This window comes from Salvelinus fontinalis, chromosome 2 (assembly GCF_029448725.1).
Source record: "Salvelinus fontinalis isolate EN_2023a chromosome 2, ASM2944872v1, whole genome shotgun sequence".
Taxonomy (NCBI): Eukaryota; Metazoa; Chordata; class Actinopteri; order Salmoniformes; family Salmonidae; genus Salvelinus; species Salvelinus fontinalis.
The window spans coordinates 100049616-100069139 of record NC_074666.1 but is presented as its reverse complement, the minus strand read 5'-3'; the positions used below and the strand labels follow the sequence as shown (position 1 = coordinate 100069139).

The following is a 19524-nucleotide window of genomic DNA, read 5'->3' as shown; positions in this document are numbered from 1 at the left end:
GAGGAATTTAAATGTTCAGTTCTAGAAAGTAGGCCCATGGGACAGGGTCAGAAAGGTCAGTATGTTTGATAGCTGGTTACAGAGGTGACATAACAAGCATAAGGTCCATTATAACACAGTGAAGTAGAGGTGGGAGCTGAAAGCAGACATGGACAGTGAGACGTGTGAGGAGATCAGGGGTGAAACACTAGATCAGGACAGGTAGAAATGTCAGGGCTGGAAATAGACAGAGACACATTCTGATCATGGCTTAGACCTGACCTGAGACACCCAAACAGAAGATGCCATAGCAAAGTCCTGGCCAGTAGGCTGTATGGGATTTCCTTTCATCAAAATCCAGAACATGGACATGAGGCATCTGTCAATAAAAAGTGACTTAGAGCTTTAGTGAAAGTATGTAATTACTTAGTGTTACTAACATCATAAACATAAAACATTTAAAACTGCTCATTTTTATTATACTGATCTAAAATCTAAACGCAACAGGCAACAATGTCAAAGATTTTACTGAGTTACAGTCAATTGAAAATAAATAAATTAGGCCCTAATCTACAGATTTCACATGACTGGGAACACAGACATGCATCTGTTGGTCACAGGACACCTTAGTAAAAAAGTACGATTGTGGATCAGAAAATCAGTCAGTATCTGGTGTGACCACCATTTGCCTCATGCAGCGCGACACATCTCCTTCGCATAGAGTTGATCAGGCTGTTGATTGTAGCCTGTGGAATGCTGTCCCACTCCTCTTCAATGGCTGTGCAAAAATGCTGGATATTGTCGGGACCTGGAACACTCTGTCGTACATGTCGATCCAGAGCATCCCAAACATGCTCAACGGCTGACATATCTGGTGAGTTCTCAGGCCATGGAAAATCTTATATATTTTTTCAGCTTCCAGGAATTGTGTATAGATCCTTGCGACATCGATCGGGCCGTGCATTATCATGCTGAAACATGAGGTGATGGAGGCGGAGGAATGATACGATAATGGGTTCTCATCCTGGTATCTCTGTGCATATAATTGCCATTGATAAAAAATGCACTTGTGTTCATTGTCCGTAGCTTATGATTACCCATATCATAACCTCACTGCCACCATGGGGCACTCTGTTCACAACGTTGACATCAGCAAACTGCTCGCCCACATGACACCAGCTTCTTGATATGCCACACCTGTCAGGTGGATGGATTATCTTGGCAAATGAGAAATGCTCACTAACAGGGATGTAAAACTTATAAGCTGTTTGTGCGTATGGAACATTTCTGGGATCTTTTATTTCAGCTCATGAAACATGGGACCAACACTTTACATGTTGCCTTTATATCTTTGTTCAGTGTATTTTTAAAAAAACTGTCCCAAACTGGTGTGTGTGTGTCCGTCTAGTGTGTCCGTCCGGTGTGTGTCCAGTGTGTGTGTGTCCTAATGTGTGTGTGTGTGTGTGTCCAGTATGTGTGTGTGTGTTTGTGTCAGTGTCCAGTCTGTGTGTGTGTCCAGTGAATGTCCAGTGTGTGTATGTCCAGTGTTTGTGTGTGTCCAGTGTTTGTGTGTGTCCAGTGAATGTCCAGTGTGTGTATGTCCAGTGTTTGTGTGTCCAGTGTGTGTGTCCAGTATGTGTGTGTAAAGCGTGTGTGTGTCCAGTGTGTGTGTCTGGTGTGTGTCCAGTGTGTGTGTGTCCGTCCAGTGTGTGTCCAGTGTGTGTCCAGTGTGTGTGTGTGTGTCCTAATGTATGTGTGTGTGTGTGTGTGTCCAGTATATGTGTGTCCAGTATGTGTGTGTGTGTTTGTGTCAGTGTCCAGTGTGTGTCAGTGTCCAATGTGTGTGTGTGTGTGTGTGTCCAGTGTGTGTGTGTGTGTGTGTGTCAGTGTCCAGTGAGTGTGTCCAGTGTGTGTGTGTGGCCAGTGTGTGTGTGTCCAGTATGTGTGTGTGTGTGTCCAGTGTGTGTGTCAGTGTCCAGTGAGTGTGTCCAGTGTGTGTGTGTGTCCAGTGTGTGTGTGTCCAGTATGTGTGTGTGTGTGTCCAGTGTGTGTGACACAGAGTTATTCATATTCTTATTTCATTTTTTATTAAAATATTGTGTTGTGTTTGATTAGGGACACTGAAGAGTCATCATAAACCCAAAACCCTGGATAGAGGGCCTCAGTGAATGTGGTGTAGAATGTGTTCAGGTGGGTCAGTGTGTCAGAGGAGACTCTGTAGAAGGACAGGGTGCCGGCTGGCCAGTCCAGACACACTCCTACTCTGTGGGAGCTGGAGGAGAGGACGTCTATGAGAGTGGGAATAGTATTGTGCCTGGCAGTGTAACTGTTGTCAGAGCAGAACAGACTCCAGGACTTGTCATTCCATCCAAGTCCACAGTCATTACCCTCTCCTCTCCTGCTGATTCCTTTATATGTTACTCCTATAACAGGCCATCCCCCACTCCACTCTACCTCCCAGTAACAGCGCCCAGTCAGGCCCTCTCTACACAGCACCTGTCTACAGATCTCAAATCTCTCTGGGTGATCGAGATACGGCTGCTTCTTTGTCCTACATGTCACCTTTCTGTTCTCCTCAGACAGAGAGAGGTGTCTGTTTACTGTGTTTGGGTCCAGTGTGAGATCACAGGCATCTGATGGATGAAACCAGACACAATATTAGAAATCATCATAATTCATTCACATTAGAATGTTAACTCACCTTTCACTAATTCATTTAATGTAGATGTTTCTAGGTATCAAAATGAGAATTTAAGGTAACTTCAGGCTTTTGATTGATCATATGTTATACTGTATGGTAATATAAAACACACTCATTCCCATTAATTACACACACACACACACACACACACACACACACACACACACACACACACACACACACACACACACACACACACACACACACACACACACACACACACACACACACACACACACACACACACACACACACACACACACACACACACACACACACACAATGACACCAGGATGCATGCATGAACACACACACATACACAGACACACGAATTGTCAATGCAACTCTTTCTAAACGTTGGTGTCCCTGATTTCTACTTCTGTAGAACTACATATTATATTTAATGTGACCAAGTAAGTAATGATGGTGGTCTTTGACTTTGACTTAACTTGAATTAAGACTTATTCTTAGTCATATTCTTCACAGCAGTCAACACTCACATTTTCTAAGCCCAGGTTTCATTGTGTACTCTCCACCATGTTCCACACTGTAGCGGTAAGCAGAAGAACAGACAGTCATTGAGTGATACACGTGAACTCTCTCTCACACACACACACACACACACACACACACACAACTTTGTCCAAGTGGTGATAAGAATATTTGTCTTAACTAGCCTGATAAATCAAACACGTCTGATATGAACATTGACATAAATCCTCTACATACTTGAGTTTCTCCAGTCTGCAGTGTGGATCCTCCAGTCCAGCAGAGAGCAGTCTGACTCCTGAGTCTCCTGGGTGATTGTAGCTCAGGTCCAGTTCTCTCAGGTGTGAGGGGTTTGACTTCAGAGCTGAGACCAGAGAAGCACAGCCTTCCTCTGTGACTAGACAGCCTGACAGTCTGCAAAGAGTCAAATCATATTAAAATCACACTGATATTCTTTGGTGGTGAAAATAGTGGCAGTATATTTTTTCAACATATTCAGATACATCAGAGTCCAGCAACCTTTCATATCTATTCATAAATGAATGTATCATTATTAGAAATGACAAATTATCAAAGTATTGCTTGTAGAGAGAAAAATATAAAGTACAAATATTTGAGTAAACTGACCATTTTAAAAAGCAGTATCAATTAAAAGACAGACAGTGAGGTATCAGATTTAGATTGTATCGAGTATACAATCCACACCATATCTAGTTTGACAGTGAAGCTAACATTTTAAATGTGTCTCTATACTCCAGCATTTTGGATTTAAGATCAAATGTTTCATATGATGTGACAGTATATAATTTCACCTTTAATTTGAGGGTATTTTCATACATATCGGTTTCACCGTTTAGAAATAAAAGCACTTTATGTATCTAGTCCCCCCAGTTGAAGAAGTCATAAGTATTCTGACCAATTCACTTAAAGTGTATTAAAGTTGTAAAACGTTTAGTATTTAAACTCGTTGGTTGCATTTGCAGTTTGTTTTGGTTGTGTTATGTTTTGACCAATAGTAACTGAATGGTGGATGATGACTGGATTAATAGGGGGGCGCCATTTCGACTTTGTAAAAATTCGTTCCCAAATTAAACTGCCTCGTACTCAATTCTTGCTCGTACAATATGCATGTTATTATTACTATTGGATAGAAAACACTCTCTAGTTTCTAAAACCGTTTGAATTATATCTGTGAGTAAAACAGAACTCGAGTTGGAGCAATCTTCCTGTCAGGAAGTGAGAAATCTGAAATCGGTAACTCTGTTCCTGGGTCAGTTAAATAATTTGCAATTATTCTATTGGTCGACAAGCACTGCATACGATTTCCCCTAGATGTCAGCAAGCGTTGAGAATTGGAATGGTGTTGCTAGGCAGATCTGAGGCCGTATAAATGGGCTTGGAACGAGGGATGGACCCTTTTCAACGTTCGTCATGGCGCAAAGCAGACCTCAGGATGGCATTCTGAAAAGCTCACGTTATCGGCGTTAGATATATCCGGCTCTGATTTTATTCGATATAGGTGTTAGAAACATCATAACGTAGTTATTTTAAACCAAGTTATATCAGTTTATATGAGTATATTGTGATTTTCGGTATTTTATTTGTTCTGCGTTATGGTGAGTTGGGCATGTCTGGGCCACATAGCTAATGTTTGCTGCTAATTACACGGTTGAAGACGACATTCTACAGCCGAGCAACGATTATTATGGACAAAGGACAACTTGCCCAAGATTCTGATGGAAGCTCAACAAATAGTAAGAAGTCTTTATGCTGTTAATTCGTATTTATGTTGAAAAATGTTAAACAATAATTCCGCCATTATTTTCGGCACGGTCTCGCTGTAACGCACGCTGTATGTCTTAGTAACGTTAATTTTTAAAATCTAACACAGCGGTTGCATTAAGAACTAATGTATCTTTCATTTGCTGTCCAACCTGTATTTTTTAGTCAAGTTTATGATTAGTTATTGATTAGATGAGGTGCCTCTCCAAGATGGCGCCGGACAGATTGTTTGAAGTTTGGCTACTAATCACATTGTATAACCACGATTTGTGCCGCTACATATGCACATTTTCGAACAAACCCTGTATGCATTGTGTAATATGATGTTACAGGACTGTCATCTGATGAAGCATTGTGTAATATGATGTTACAGGACTGTCATCTGATGAAGTTTATGAAGGTTAGTCAAAAATTATATATCTTTTGCTGGTTTGTTACGATCGCTAACCTTTGCTGCTGTTAAATGGCTTGTGTTTCTGGCTATTGTGGTAAGCTAATATAATGCTATATTGTGTTTTCGCTGTAAAACACTTAAAAAATCGGAAATATTGGCTGGATTCACAAGATGTTTGTCTTTCATTTGCTGTACACCATATATTTTTCAGAAATGTTTTATGATGAGTATTTAGGTATTTGACGTTGGTCTCTGTAATTATTCTGGCTGCTTCGGCGCTATTTCAGATTGCAGCTGCAATGTAGAACTGTGATTTATACCTGAAATATGCACATTTCTCTAACAAAACATATGCTATACAATAAATCTGTTATCAGACTGTCATCTGATGAAGTTGTTTCTTGGTTAGTGACTATTTATATCTTTATTTGGTCGAATTTGTGATAGCTACCTATGCAGGACAAAAATGGTGGGAAAAAAAAGTTGTGTCTTTTGCTATGGTGGTTAGCTAATAGAAATACATATTGTGTCTTCCCTGTAAAACATTTTAAAAATCAGAAATGATGGCTGGATTCACAAGATGTGTATCTTTCATTTGGTGTCTTGGACTTGTGACTTCATGAATATTTTATTATATGATATCCCTGTAGCTTTAGTCTAGGCTATGCTAGTCAGCTTTTTTGATGGGGGGGATCCCGGATCTGGGTTTGTGACTCGTTAGAGGTTTTAATCTTCTGTCTAAGTGAGTAGATAACATGTTTCTAAACACTACTAAATTAATACTGATGATGCCATGATTAAGAAAAATCATGAATCAGTCATGAGCAATTATGAATAAGAAAGTTACAGAGGCTATAACAAAGCATGCTGACCTCTCACCATTACCAATAACAGAGGGGGTATGATCCTTGTGCCTCTGTAACTTTCTCATTCATCATCATTCACGATTCATTCATGAATATTCATAATCATGGTAGCATCCACATGAATGTAGAAGTGTTCAGAAACATCTTCAATTCTTACAATACAAGTGAAGTGACTCCAAAATGACAGGACATTATTCACCATTCAGTTTCTATTGGGAAAAACATCATCCAAAACACAACCAAGACAGACTGCAAATGCATTCAACAAGTTAGTAGAATCACAAGCTTGATGTGATCACTACAGGCATGGAATATGGGACCAAATACTAAACTTATGTCTACTATATTACAATATAAGTGAATATGTCCAAATTATTACACATTTTTCAAATGGGAGAACTAGATACATAAAAGTGCTTTAATTTCTAAACAGTAACACAAATAAAAGGTGACATTATATACTGTCGCCTAATTTGAAACATTTGATCTCAAATCCAAAATGCTGGAGCATTTTGCAAACATATATGCTGTGGACTATGTGTGCCTGGTGAACACATCTGGATCTGGTGAACAGTTATCACTTTTATTTAACTCGGCAAGTCAGTTAAGAACCAACTGTTATTTACAATGGCGGCCTACCAAAAGGCAAAAGGCCTCCTGCGGGGGCGAGGGCTGGGATTTTTAAAAAAAAGATTAAAAAAAAAAAAAAATATATATAAATATAGGACAAGTACACATCAGGAAAAGAGAGATACTGCAACACTACATAAAGAGAGACCTAAGACAACAATATAGCAAGGCAGCAACACATGACAAACACATAGTAGCAACACACCATGGCAGCAGCACAACATGGTCGCATCACAAAACATGGTAAAAACATTACAGGTCTAGATTTAACTTTAGCCTGCAGCTTTGATATGTGCTGAGAGGACAGTTTACTGTCTAGCCATACCCCCAAGTACTTGTATGAGGTGACTACCTCAAGCTTTAAATCCTCAGAGATAGTAATCACACCTGTGGGGAGAGGGGCATTCTTCTTACCAAACCACATGACCTTTGTTTTGGAGGTGTTCAGAACAACGTTATGGACAGAGAAAGCTTGTTGGACACTAAGAAAGCTTTGTTGTAGAGCGTTTAACACAACATCCGGGGAGGGGCCAGCTGAGTATAAGACTGTATCATCTGCATATAAATGGATGAGAGAGCTTCCTACTGCCTGAGCTATGTTGTTGATGTAAATTGAGAAGAGCGTGGGGTCTAGGATCAAGCCTTGGGGTAATCTCTTGGTGACACACAGTGGCTGAGACAGCAATTTTTCTGACTTTATACACTGCACTCTTTGAGAGATGTATTTAGCAAACCAGGTCAAAGACCCCTCAGAGACACCAATACTCCTTAGCCTGCCCACAAGAATGGAATGGTACCATATCAAAAGGTTTGGCCAAGTCAATACAGATAGCATCACAGCATTGCTATTAATCAAGGGCAGTGGTGACATCATGTAGAACCTTTAAGGTTGTAGTGACAAATCCATAACCTGAGCAGAAACTAGATTGCATTTCAGAGAGAATACTATAGACATCAAGAAAGCCAGTCAGTTGATTATTGACAAGTTTTTCCAACAGTTTTGATAAACAGGGCAAAATAGAAATAGGCCTATAACAGTTAGGTTCAGCTTGATCTCGCCCTCTTGTTGACCAAATACAGGAATACGAACCTCAGAGTCTCCAGTTTACAGTGGGGATTCCCCAGTCCAGCAGAGAGGAGGTTCACTCCTGAATCCTTCAGGTCATTGTTACTCAGGTCCAGCTCTCTCAGGTGTGAGGGGTTTGACCTCAGAGCTGAAACCAGAGAAGCACAGCCTTCCTCTGTGACTTGACAGCCTGACAGCCTGCAAATAGTCAAATCATATTAAAACCACACTGCTATTCTTTAGTGGTGAAAATAGTGGCAGTATATTTTTTCAACATATTCAGACATATCTGTGTCCTGAAACCTGCCATATCTATTCAGAAATGAATGTATCATTATTAGAAATTATCATATAATATTGCTTGAAGAGAGAAAAATGTATTGTATGAATATTTGAGTAGACTGACCAGACCAGTTTAAAAGCAGTATCAGTTAAAAGACAGACAGTAAGATATCAGATTTAATTGTATTGAGTATACAGTCCACACCATATCTATTTTGACAGTGAAGCAAAAAAATTTAATATGTCTCTATACTCCAGTATTTTGGAATGTAGGTCAAATGTTTCATATGAGGTGACAGTATATAATGTCACCTTTTATTTGAGGGTATTTTCATACATATCGGTTTCACCGTTTAGAAATAAAAGCACTTTATGTATCTAGTCTCCCTATTTGAAGAATTCATGTTTTCTGACCAATTCACGTATAGTGTATTAAAGTAGTCAAAATAATTGTATTTGGTCCCATATTCTTTGATCGCAATGACTACATCAAGCCTGTGACTGCCATGATTGAGAAAGATCATGAATGAATCATTAATAATAATGAGTGAGAGCGTTAGAGGCTACAACAAAACATACTAACCTCTCACCATTAACCTCAAATTAAAGGTGACATTCTGTACTGTCGCCTAATATGAAACATTCTATTTCAAATCCAAAATGCTGGAGCATTGCACCAACTTCAAAACTTCCCTGTCAAAACACATGGTGTGTACTATGTGTGCATGGTAAACACATGTGGATCTGGTGAACAGTTCTCACTTCTTGACCAACTACAGGAATACTGACCTCAGAGTCTCCAGTTTACAGTGGGGATTCCCCAGTCCAGCAGAGAGCAGCTTCACTCCTGAATCCTTCAGGTCATTGTTAGTCAGATCCAGCTCTCTCAGGTGTGAGGAGTTTGAACTGAGAGCTGAGACCAGAGAAGCACAGCCTTCCTCTGTGACTTGACAGCCTGACAGCCTGCAAATAGTAAAATCATATTTAAACCACACTGCTATTATTTGGTAGTAAAAATAGTGGCAGTATATTTTTTCAACATATTCAGATATATCAGTGTCCTGAAACCTGCCATATCTATTCATAAATGAATGAATGTATCATTATTAGAAATTATCATAATATTGCTTGAAGAGAGAAACATTTATTGTACACATATCTGAGTAGACTGAGCAGACCTTTACCTCTGATGTTAGCTTAAAAAATATATACTTTTAGTACTTCTTCAAATGGTAGAACTAGGTCCATGAAGTGCTTTCATTTCTAAAAGCTAAAACAGATTTTTATGAGTACCTTAAAAATAAAGGTGACATTCTGTACTGCCGCCTAATATGAAACATTATATCTCAAATCCTAAATGCTGGAGCATAAGACCAAATTTAAAACTGAAAGCTTCACTGTCCAAACACATATGGTGTGGACTATGTGTGCCTGGTAAACACATGTGGAACTAGTGAACAGTTCTCACTTGTTGACCAACTACAGGAATATTGACCTCAGAGTCACCAGTTTACAGTGAGGATTCTCCAGTCCAGCAGAGAGCAGCTTCACTCCTGAATCCTTCAGGTCATTGTTACTCAGATCCAGCTCTCTCAGGTGTGAGGGGTTTGACATCAGAGCTGAGACCAGAGAAGCACAGCATTTCTCTGTGACTCCACAGCCTGACAGCCTGACAGAGAGATCAGGATTTCACAAACACATTGTTAATTTAAAATCAGTAGTGCAGAAGGACAATGGCAGATGCATTTGGTTTATTCTCCCAAATAACATATAGATTTACCTTCCGTCTCCTAGAATTGTATTGTTGTATTGTTATACAATGTGAACACCAATGCATTGAATCAATATATTTTTCAATAATACATATTTTTCTCTAAACTGAATATTTCTTCCTGATGATTAGTACTTAAATGTATTTGTATGTACTCACATAGCAGCTCTGGAGGCTTTGACCACTGGCAGCAGCCTCAGAAGACCTTCCTCTGATCTGGAATATTTCTTCAGGTCAAACACTTCCAGCTCCTTTTCTGAAGTCAGCAACACAAAGACCAGAGCTGACCACTGTGCAGGTGAGAGTTCTTCACTGGAGACACTTCCTGATCTCAGGTAGCTTTGGATCTCCTCCACTAGAGAATGGTCATTCAGTTCATTCAGACAGTGGAACAGATTGATGCTCCTCTCTGGAGAGGGATTCTCCCTGATCTTCTCCTTGATGTACTTGACTGTTTCTTCATGACTCTGTGAGCTGCTTCTTGTCTTTGTCAGAAGACCTCGTAAGTGCTTCTGATTGGACTCCAGTGAGATGCCCAGAAGGAAGCGGAGGAAAAGGTCCAGGTTTCCCATCTCACTTTGTAAGGCTTTATCCACAGCACTCTTGTAGACATTAACTTCAGTAACTTGCGGTTTGGCCATTAGATTCTCATTGTTGTTGATGAATGAAAGGAACACATATACAGCAGCCAGAAACTCCTGAATGCTCAGATGCACGAAGCAGTACACCTTGTCTTGGTACAGCCCACATTCCTCTTTAAAGATCTGTGTGCACAATCCTGAGTACACTGAGGCTTCATTGACATCAATGCCAGCCTCTTTCAGGTCTTCTTCATAGAAAATCAGATTGCCCTTCACAAGCTGTTGAAAAGCCAGTTTTCCCAGTGACAGAATGCTCTCTTTATTCCAGTGTGGACCTGTCTCTTCTTTCCCAAGATACTTTTCATTCTTCTGTTTGGTATGAAACACCACAAGGTGTGTGTACATCTCAGTCAGAGTCTTGGGCATCTCTTCTTTCTTATGTTTCAGCATGGGTTCAAGGACTATTGCAGAAATCCAACAGAAGACTGGAATGTGGCACATGATGTGGAGGCTCCTTGATGTCTTTATGTGTGAGATGATTCTGCTGGCCAGGTCCTCATCACTGAATCTCTTCCTGAAGTACTCCTCCTTCTGTGGGTCACTGAACCCTCGTACCTCTGTCACCTGGTCAACACACTCAGGGGGGATCTGATTGGCTGCTGCAGGTCGGGTAGTTATCCAGAGGAGAGCAGAGGGAAGCAGATTTCCCTTGATGAGATTTGTCAGCAGAACATCCACTGTGGTTGACTTTGTGACGTCACAACAGATCTTGTTCTTTTGGAAGTCTAGGGGCAGTCGGCATTCATCCAGACCATCAAAGATGAACAGAACTTTGTACTTGTTGTAGTTGGAGATTCTTGATTCTTTGTTTTCCATTGAGAAGTGATTGAGAAGTTCAATCAAAGTGTGTTTTTCCCCTTTCATCAAATTCAGCTCCCGAAAAGGGAATGAAAATACAAATTGGACATCCTGATTTGCTTTTCCTTCTGCCCAGTCCAGAATGAACTTCTGCACAGAGACCGTTTTTCCAATGCCAGCGACTCCCTTTGTCAGCACAGTTCTGATAAGTTTGTCTTGTCCAGTTAACGGTTTGAAGATGTCATTACATTTGATTGCAGTCTCTGGTCTTACTTGTTTCCTGGTTGTTGTCTCAATCTGTCTCAGCTCATGTTCATTATTGACCTCTCCTGTTCCACCCTCTGTGATGTAGAGCTCTGTGTAGATCTTATTGAGAAGTGTTGGGTTTCCTTGTTTAGCGATCCCCTCAAATACACATTGAAACTTCTTCTTCAGATTAGATTTGAGTTCACGTTGGCAAATCACAGCAAGCTCATCTGAATGAAGAAACAACACAAAGGATATTCATATTATTTAGTCTGATTTAATGCCTACAGTATTGTTAGACTGTGCTATAATGTTTAAAATGTAATAATTTATTCTATTACTGTAACTTCCTGTATAAATGTGTAAATGTTTTCATAATGATGTGTGACTGATTCATATCATTATTGGTATTATTGATGTTATTATTCGTGTTGTCTCGTTCCTCTCTCTCTGTCTGTCTATCTATATTATATATATCTATATTAATTCACTCTCGTCTAAATGAATCACCACAACACATCCCTGCTGGTACTGTACTTGATGAGGTCACTTGGTGTTCTGTTAAGTCTGGTACTATATCATTGAGTTATACAGCTACTTTAGCTTTACTTTAGTTACAGCTTTTAAATGTTTGTTATAAAACAGCATTTAACATGAGGCAGACAGCTCTTACTTTTCTCCAGTGTGTCAGCAAGCTCCTTCTGATTCATTTTCCTCAGGATGTGCAGTGTGATCTTCAGAGCCCCCTCTCTGGCACTGCTCTCCTGCTTCTCATCTTCAGCATCCACCACTTCCTCATCCTGCTTCTGACTCTCAAAGCCTTCTGGGAGTTCTGGACTAAGAATCCTCTTGAACATCTTCAGCTCGTTCTTCACAAATGTCATAATATTCTCTTCAAGCATCTGAAATAAATAAAGTAAATAAGTTAAGCAAGAGAAGAAATTGTTTCTCATTAACACATTAATGAATAATTGACAGATCAACTTTTTCTTGAGGTAAATGAAGACAAATGTACATAACAGGACCACATACACTGAATATGGAGGCCAGGTCTGTTTGATGACTCTGGGAAGACTGACCACTGAGAATCTCTGACTCTGATCTCTCCTGTTGGTTTCTGTGGACAAAACATCCAAGGAGTGCGCGCGCACACACACACGCACGCACACACACACACACACACACACACACACACACACACACACACACACACACACACACACACACACACACACACACACACACACACACACACACACACACACACACACACACACACACACACACACACACACACACACACACACAGGGAATGTTGTGGTTGTTTAATATTGTTTTAGGACTATGAAAATGGAAAAAAGGATTCACCTATGGATTATTAAAACAACAAAAATAAATGCAAATATGGGAGAGGAGAAATGACTAGAGACAGTGTTGTTTAACTCACTGACCATGGCCCATGAGTTCTTCTTACCTTTGTCCAGTAGAAAAGTCTCCCTCTCTAAACATTATAGGTGTACCCATAGACTGGTCACTCTTCATGGACACACAGCTGGGTACAGGGGAGGCTGGTCTCTCCTGCTTGATTGGGCTTCAACACAACAGAGACAAACATTACATCTCTCATCTACTCTGAACTCAGATGGGGAAACAGAAGTAGAGTTTCATTCCAAAACGCTATATATCCGTTTTCAGAAATGTTGGTAAATTTGCTTTGATAGTTTAAACTACACTCTGAACAACAGTGTCTTGACGAGAGAGCACATGTTCTATTCCAGGTGAAATTGTGCATCATTAGCTCATTGTCATGGATTTATCCAAATAAATGTCACTAGAAAACAGCTTAAACAAATGGAAATGCAGCTACTTTGCTGTTATTCTGGCTGCACTCTTTGACGTGACTGTAAGTTATCTGTAGTTGGCTAGCTAGCAAGGGATAAGAACATTGCCACCCGGTTTGGGAATGGATCATTTAGATCTAATGACTGGGTCTCATCCATAGATACGAACAAAAAGACTTAACGACTGGGTCTCATCCATAGATACGGAACAAAAAGACTTAACGACTGGGTCTCATCCATAGATACAGAACAAAAAGACTTAACGACTGGGTCTCATCCATAGATACAGAACAAAAAGACTTAACGACTTGGTCTCATCCATAGATACAGAACAAAAAGACTTAACGACTGGGTCTCATCCATAGATACAGAACAAAAAGACTTAACGACTGGGTCTCATCCATAGATACAGAACAAAAAGACTTAACGACTGGGTCTCATCCATAGATACAGAACAAAAAGACTTAACGACTGGGTCTCATCCATAGATACAGAACAAAAAGACTTAACCACTTGGGTCTCATCCATAGATACAGAACAAAAAGACTTAACGACTGGGTCTCATCCATAGATACAGAACAAAAAGACTTAACGACTGGGTCTCATCCATAGATACAGAACAAAAAGACTTAACGACTGGGTCTCATCCATAGATACAGAACAAAAAGACTTAACGACTGGGTCTCATCCATAGATACAGAACAAAAAGACTTAACGACTGGGTCTCATCCATAGATACAGAACAAAAAGACTTAACGACTGGGTCTTATCCATAGATACAGAACAAAAAGACTTAACGACTGGGTCTCATCCATAGATACAGAACAAAAAGACTTAACGACTGGGTTTCATCCATAGATACAGAACAAAAAGACTTAACGACTGGGTCTCATCCATAGATACAGAACAAAAAGACTTAACTACTGGGTCTCATCCATAGATACAGAACAAAAAGACTTAACGACTGGGTCTCATCCATAGATACAGAACAAAAAGACTTAACTACTGGGTCTCATCCATAGATACAGAACAAAAAGACTTAACGACTGGGTCTCATCCATAGATACAGAACAAAAAGACTTAACGACTAGGTCTCATCCATAGATACAGAACAAAAAGACTTAACGACTGGGTCTCATCCATAGATACAGAACAAAAAGACTTAACGACTGGGTCTCATCCATAGATACAGAACAAAAAGACTTAACGACTGGGTCTCATCTATAGATACAGAACAAAAAGACTTAACGACTGGGTCTCATCCATAGATACAGAACAAAAAGACTTAACGACTGGGTCGCGTCTCTGGCAACCGAACCGATAGAAAGTAACCATGAGCAATCATTTCTGATGAAAACAAATGTGATTGGGATATAGCATTTTGGAAATACACTCTTCATATGAACAAACTTGTCATCTCACCTTTTAGCTGTGGTGTCATGTTCTCCAGAGAGACTCATTTTAGAGGCAGGGCCCCCCTCCTCTCTCTCCCCAGAGAGACTCATCTTAGACCACTGACAACTAAACAGAGATCCAGCATGTTGGTTGTGGTTAACATAGTGACAACTAATTCTTGAATGTCAAATGTTCTCTTTTATTCATTATCTCTCAGAAATAAAAACATTTACTAACAGACACATTGAAACAGTCAGGTGATTAAATGCAATCACATGAACATGTAGTTGTGACATCTCATCTCCATGGTAACTGTCACTAATACTAATAATAATAAGTCACTGTTTGTTAAGGTAGTTATAGACTGTGCAGCAACACAAGGCCATGTCTCACACTTATTTGTATTCACTAAAAGTAGGCTATTTATTATCTGTCAATCTGTTCTTTTCTAAACGAATCTGAGAATGTAGACAGAAGGGCTAAAATGGGAATAATTGATATGATGGGGAAATAATTTATACATTCAGTAAGATTTTTGCAACAAGTAAGTTATTTTATATTATGTAATGTAGGCTAAGTTATAATGTACAGTTGAAGTCGGAAGTTTACATACACCTTAGCCAAATACATTTAAACTCAGTTTTTCACAATTCCTGACATTTAATCCTAGTAAAAATTCCCTGTCTTAGGTCAGTTAGGATCACCACTTTACTTTAAGAATGTGAAATGTCAGAATAATAGTATAGAGAATGATTTATTTCAGCTTTTCTTTCTTTCATCACATTCCCAGTGGGTCAGAAGTTTACATACACTCAATTAGTATTTGGTAGCATTGCTTTAAATTGCTTAACTTGGGTCAAACGTTTTGGGTAGCCTTCCGCAAGCTTCCCACAGTAAGTTGGGTAAATTTTGGCCCATTCCTCCTGACAGAGCTGGTGTAACTGAATCAGGTTTTTAGGCCTCCTGGCTCACACACACTTTTTCAGTTCTGCCCAGAAATTTTCTATAGGATTGAGGTCAGGGCTTTGTGATGGCCACTCCAATACCTTGACTTTGTTGTCCTTAAGCCATTTTGACACAACTTTGGAAGTATGCTTGGGGTCATTGTCCATTTGGAAGACCCATTTGCGACCAAGCTTTAACTTCCTGAATGATGTCTTGAGATGTTGCTTCAATATATCCACATAATTTTCCAACCTCATGATGCCATCTATTTTGTGAAGTGCACCAGTCCCTCCTGCAGCAAAGCACCCCCATAACATGATTCTGCCACCCCCGTGCTTCATGGTTGGGATGGTGTTCTTTGGCTTGCAAGCATCCCCCTTTTTCCTCCAAACATAACGATGGTCATTATGGCCAAACAGTTCTATTTTTGTTTCATCAGACCAGAGGATATTTCTCCAAAAAGTACAATCTTTGTCCCCATGTGCAGTTGCAAACCGTAGTCTGCCTTTTTTATGGCGGTTTTGGAGCAGTAGCTTCTTCCTTGCTGAGCGGCCTTTCAGGTTATGTCGATATAGGGCTCGTTTTACTGTGGATATAGATACTTCTGTACCTGTTTCCTCCAGCATCTTCACAAGGTCCTTTGCTGTTGTTCTGGGATTGATTTGCACTTTTTGCAACAAAGTACATGTATCTCTAGGAGACAGAACGCGTCTCCTTCCTGAGTGATATGACGGCTACGTGGTCCCATGGTGTTTATACGTGCGTACTATTGTTTGTACAGATGAACGTGGTACCTTCAGGCGTTTGGAAATTGCTCCCAAGGATGAACCAGACTTGTGGAGGTCTATCATTTTTTTCTGAGGTCTTGGCTGATTTTGAATTATTATTTGGATTATAATTACTGGACATTTTTCAAAAGCCTTTTTAACCCTCAAATATCAAATCAAATCAAATTGTATTTGTCACATGCGCCGAATACAACAAGTGAACCTTACAGTGAAATGCTTACTTACAAGCCCCTAACTAACAATGCAGTTTTAAGAAAATACAAAAAAAGTAAGAGATAAGAAAAACAAATAATTTAAGAGCAGTAGTAAATAACAATAGTGGGGCTATATACAGGGGGTACCGGTTCAGAGTCAATGTGTCAATATGCGGTGGGCACCGGTGTCGAGGTAATTGTGTACATGCAGGTAGGGTTATTAAAGTGGCTATGCATAGATAATAACAGGGAGTAGTAGCAGCGTATCGGGGGGTGTAAATAGTCTGGGTAGCCATTTGATTAGCTGTTCAGGAGTCTTATGGCTTGTGGGTAGAAGCTGTTTAGAAGCCTCTTGGACCTTAACTTGGCGCTCCGGTACCGCTTGCCATGGGGAAGCAGAGAGAACAGTCTATGACTAGGGTGGCTGGAGTCTTTGACAATTTTTAGGGCCTTCTTCTGACACTGCCTGGTATAGAGGTCCTGATGTAAAACCTTTTGAGGATCTGAGGACCCATGCCAAATCTTTTCAGTCTCCTGAATAGGTTTTGTCGGGCCCTCTTCACGACTGTCCTGGTGTGTTTGGACCATGTTAGTTTGTTGGTGATGTGGACGCCAAGGAACTCTCAACCTGCTCCACTACAGCCCCGCCGATGAGAATGGGGGCGTGCTCGGCCCTCCTTTTCCTGTAGTGCACAATCATCTCTTTAGTCTTGATCACGTTGCGGGAGAGGTTGTTGTCCTTGCACCACACGGCCAGGTCTCTGACCTCCTCCCTATTGGTTGTTTCATCGTTGTTGGTGATCTACCACTGTTGTGTCATCAGCTAACTTAATGGTGTTGGAGTCGTGCTTGGCCATGCAACCGTGGGTGAACAGGGAGTACAGGAGGGGACTGAGCACACACCTCTGAGTGGCCCCCGTGTTGAGGATCAGTGTGGGGATGTGTTGTTACCTACCCTTACCACCTGGGGGCGGCCCATCAGGAAGTCCAGGATCCAGTTGCAGAGGGAGGTGTTTAGTCCCATGGTCCTTAGCTTAGTGATGAGCTTTGAGGGCACTATGGTGTTGAACGCTGAGCTGTAGTCAATGAATAGCATTCTCACATAGGTGTTCCTTTTGTCCAGTTGGGAAAGGGCAGTGTGGAGTGCAATAGAGATAGCATCATCTGTGGATCTGTTGGTGCGGTATGCAAATTGGAGTGGGTCTAGGGTTTCTGGGATAATGGTGTTGATGTGAACCATGACCAGCCTTTCAAAGCATTTCATGGCTACAGACGTGAGTGTTACGGGTCGGTAGTCATTTAGGCAGGTTACCTTAGTGTTCTTGGGCACATGGGCTATGGTGGTCTGCTTGAAACATGTTAGTATTACAGACTCAGACAGGGAGAGGTTGAACATTTCAGTGAAGACACTTGCCAGTTGGTCAGCGCATGCTTGGAGTACATGTCCTGGTAATCCGTCCGGCCCAGAGGCCTTGTAAATGTTGACCTGTTTAAAGGTCTTACTCACATCGGATGCAATGAGCAATATCACAGTCATCCGGAACAGCTGATGCTCCCATGCATGTTTCAGTGTTATTTGCCTCGAAGCGAGCATAGTTATTTAGCTCATCTGGTAGGCTCGTGTCACTGGGCAGCTCTCGGCTGTACTTCCCTTTGTAGTCCGTAATATTTCGCAAGCCCTGCCACATCCGATAAGCAGGGCGATTCGATCTTAGTCCTGTATTGACGCTTTGCCTGTTTGATTGTTTGTCGGAGGGCATAGCGGGATTTCTTATAAGTTTCCGGGTTACAGTCCCGCTCCTTGAAAGTGGCAGCTCTACCCTTTAGCCTAACAACTATTAGTTATCCTTCAACAGTGTGATTAAATTAAGATCCTATATTTGTACAGAGCTTGTCTTTATCTAAACCAAGGCAATTTGAGTTTTTGGCATTGACTTTGCATCTGTCAGCTGCTGTAAACCTATGCGATTAGATGTTATAGACCCCCCATCTGAACAGTTACATTCCCTGTGCTGTGGCCCTCTCCAACCAGCCATCTGGCCCATGGAGACTAAAGGACTACTACTCTATGCTGCACAGAACATCAAGCCATCTCTGACCTGGACACTAAACAACTACACTGCATTTGCACTCTTTTTATCTCTCTTAGATATATTTATGTAAATCAACTGTATACCCACTGTACTGTATTTAAGTGATAATGTCCGAAAAGCCGTTGTTTGGAAGATATATTGGCACGGGTTTTGTAAGTGTCACGCCCTGGCCTTAGTTATCTTTGTTTTCTTTATTATTTTAGTTAGGTCAGGGTGTGACATGGGGGATGTTTGTGTGTTTTTGTCTCGTATAGGGTGTTTGTATTGTCTAGGTTTTTTTTGTAGATTTCATTGGGTTGTGTTCAGTGTAGGTGTTTATGTAAGTCTATGGTTGCCTGGATTGGTTCTCAATTAGAGACAGCTGTCTATCGTTGTCTCTGATTGGGAGCCATATTTAGGCAGCCATTGTCATTAGGTAGGTTGTGGGTAATTGTCTATGTGATGTTGCATGTTTGCACTCAGTGTTATAGCGGTCACGTTATTTTGTATTGTTTGTTAAGTGTTCTTCATTATTAAAAGGAAGAATGTATTCTAATCACGCTGCGCCTTGGTCTCCTCACTACGACGTTTGTGACAGTAAGGCAAACTGAGCCAAAATATCCTCCAAACACCGGTTTCGAGGG

The 19524-nt window shown here is 40.7% G+C and overlaps 1 protein-coding gene across 1 annotated transcript; it reads right to left on the bottom strand.

Moving 5' to 3' along the window:
• Positions 1-2052: 2052 nt before the first annotated feature.
• Positions 2053-13313, bottom strand: LOC129833305 (NACHT, LRR and PYD domains-containing protein 12-like). Its single transcript, XM_055897810.1, has 10 exons — positions 13120-13313; positions 12678-12762; positions 12319-12547; positions 10120-11875; positions 9685-9858; positions 8979-9152; positions 7932-8105; positions 3410-3583; positions 3181-3227; positions 2053-2612 (listed from the first exon to the last, which is right to left on the bottom strand). Exons 1-10 carry the CDS (start codon positions 13185-13187, stop codon positions 2068-2070), a joined length of 3426 nt encoding a protein of 1141 aa, XP_055753785.1. The 5' UTR covers positions 13188-13313; the 3' UTR covers positions 2053-2067.
• Positions 13314-19524: the final 6211 nt, after the last annotated feature.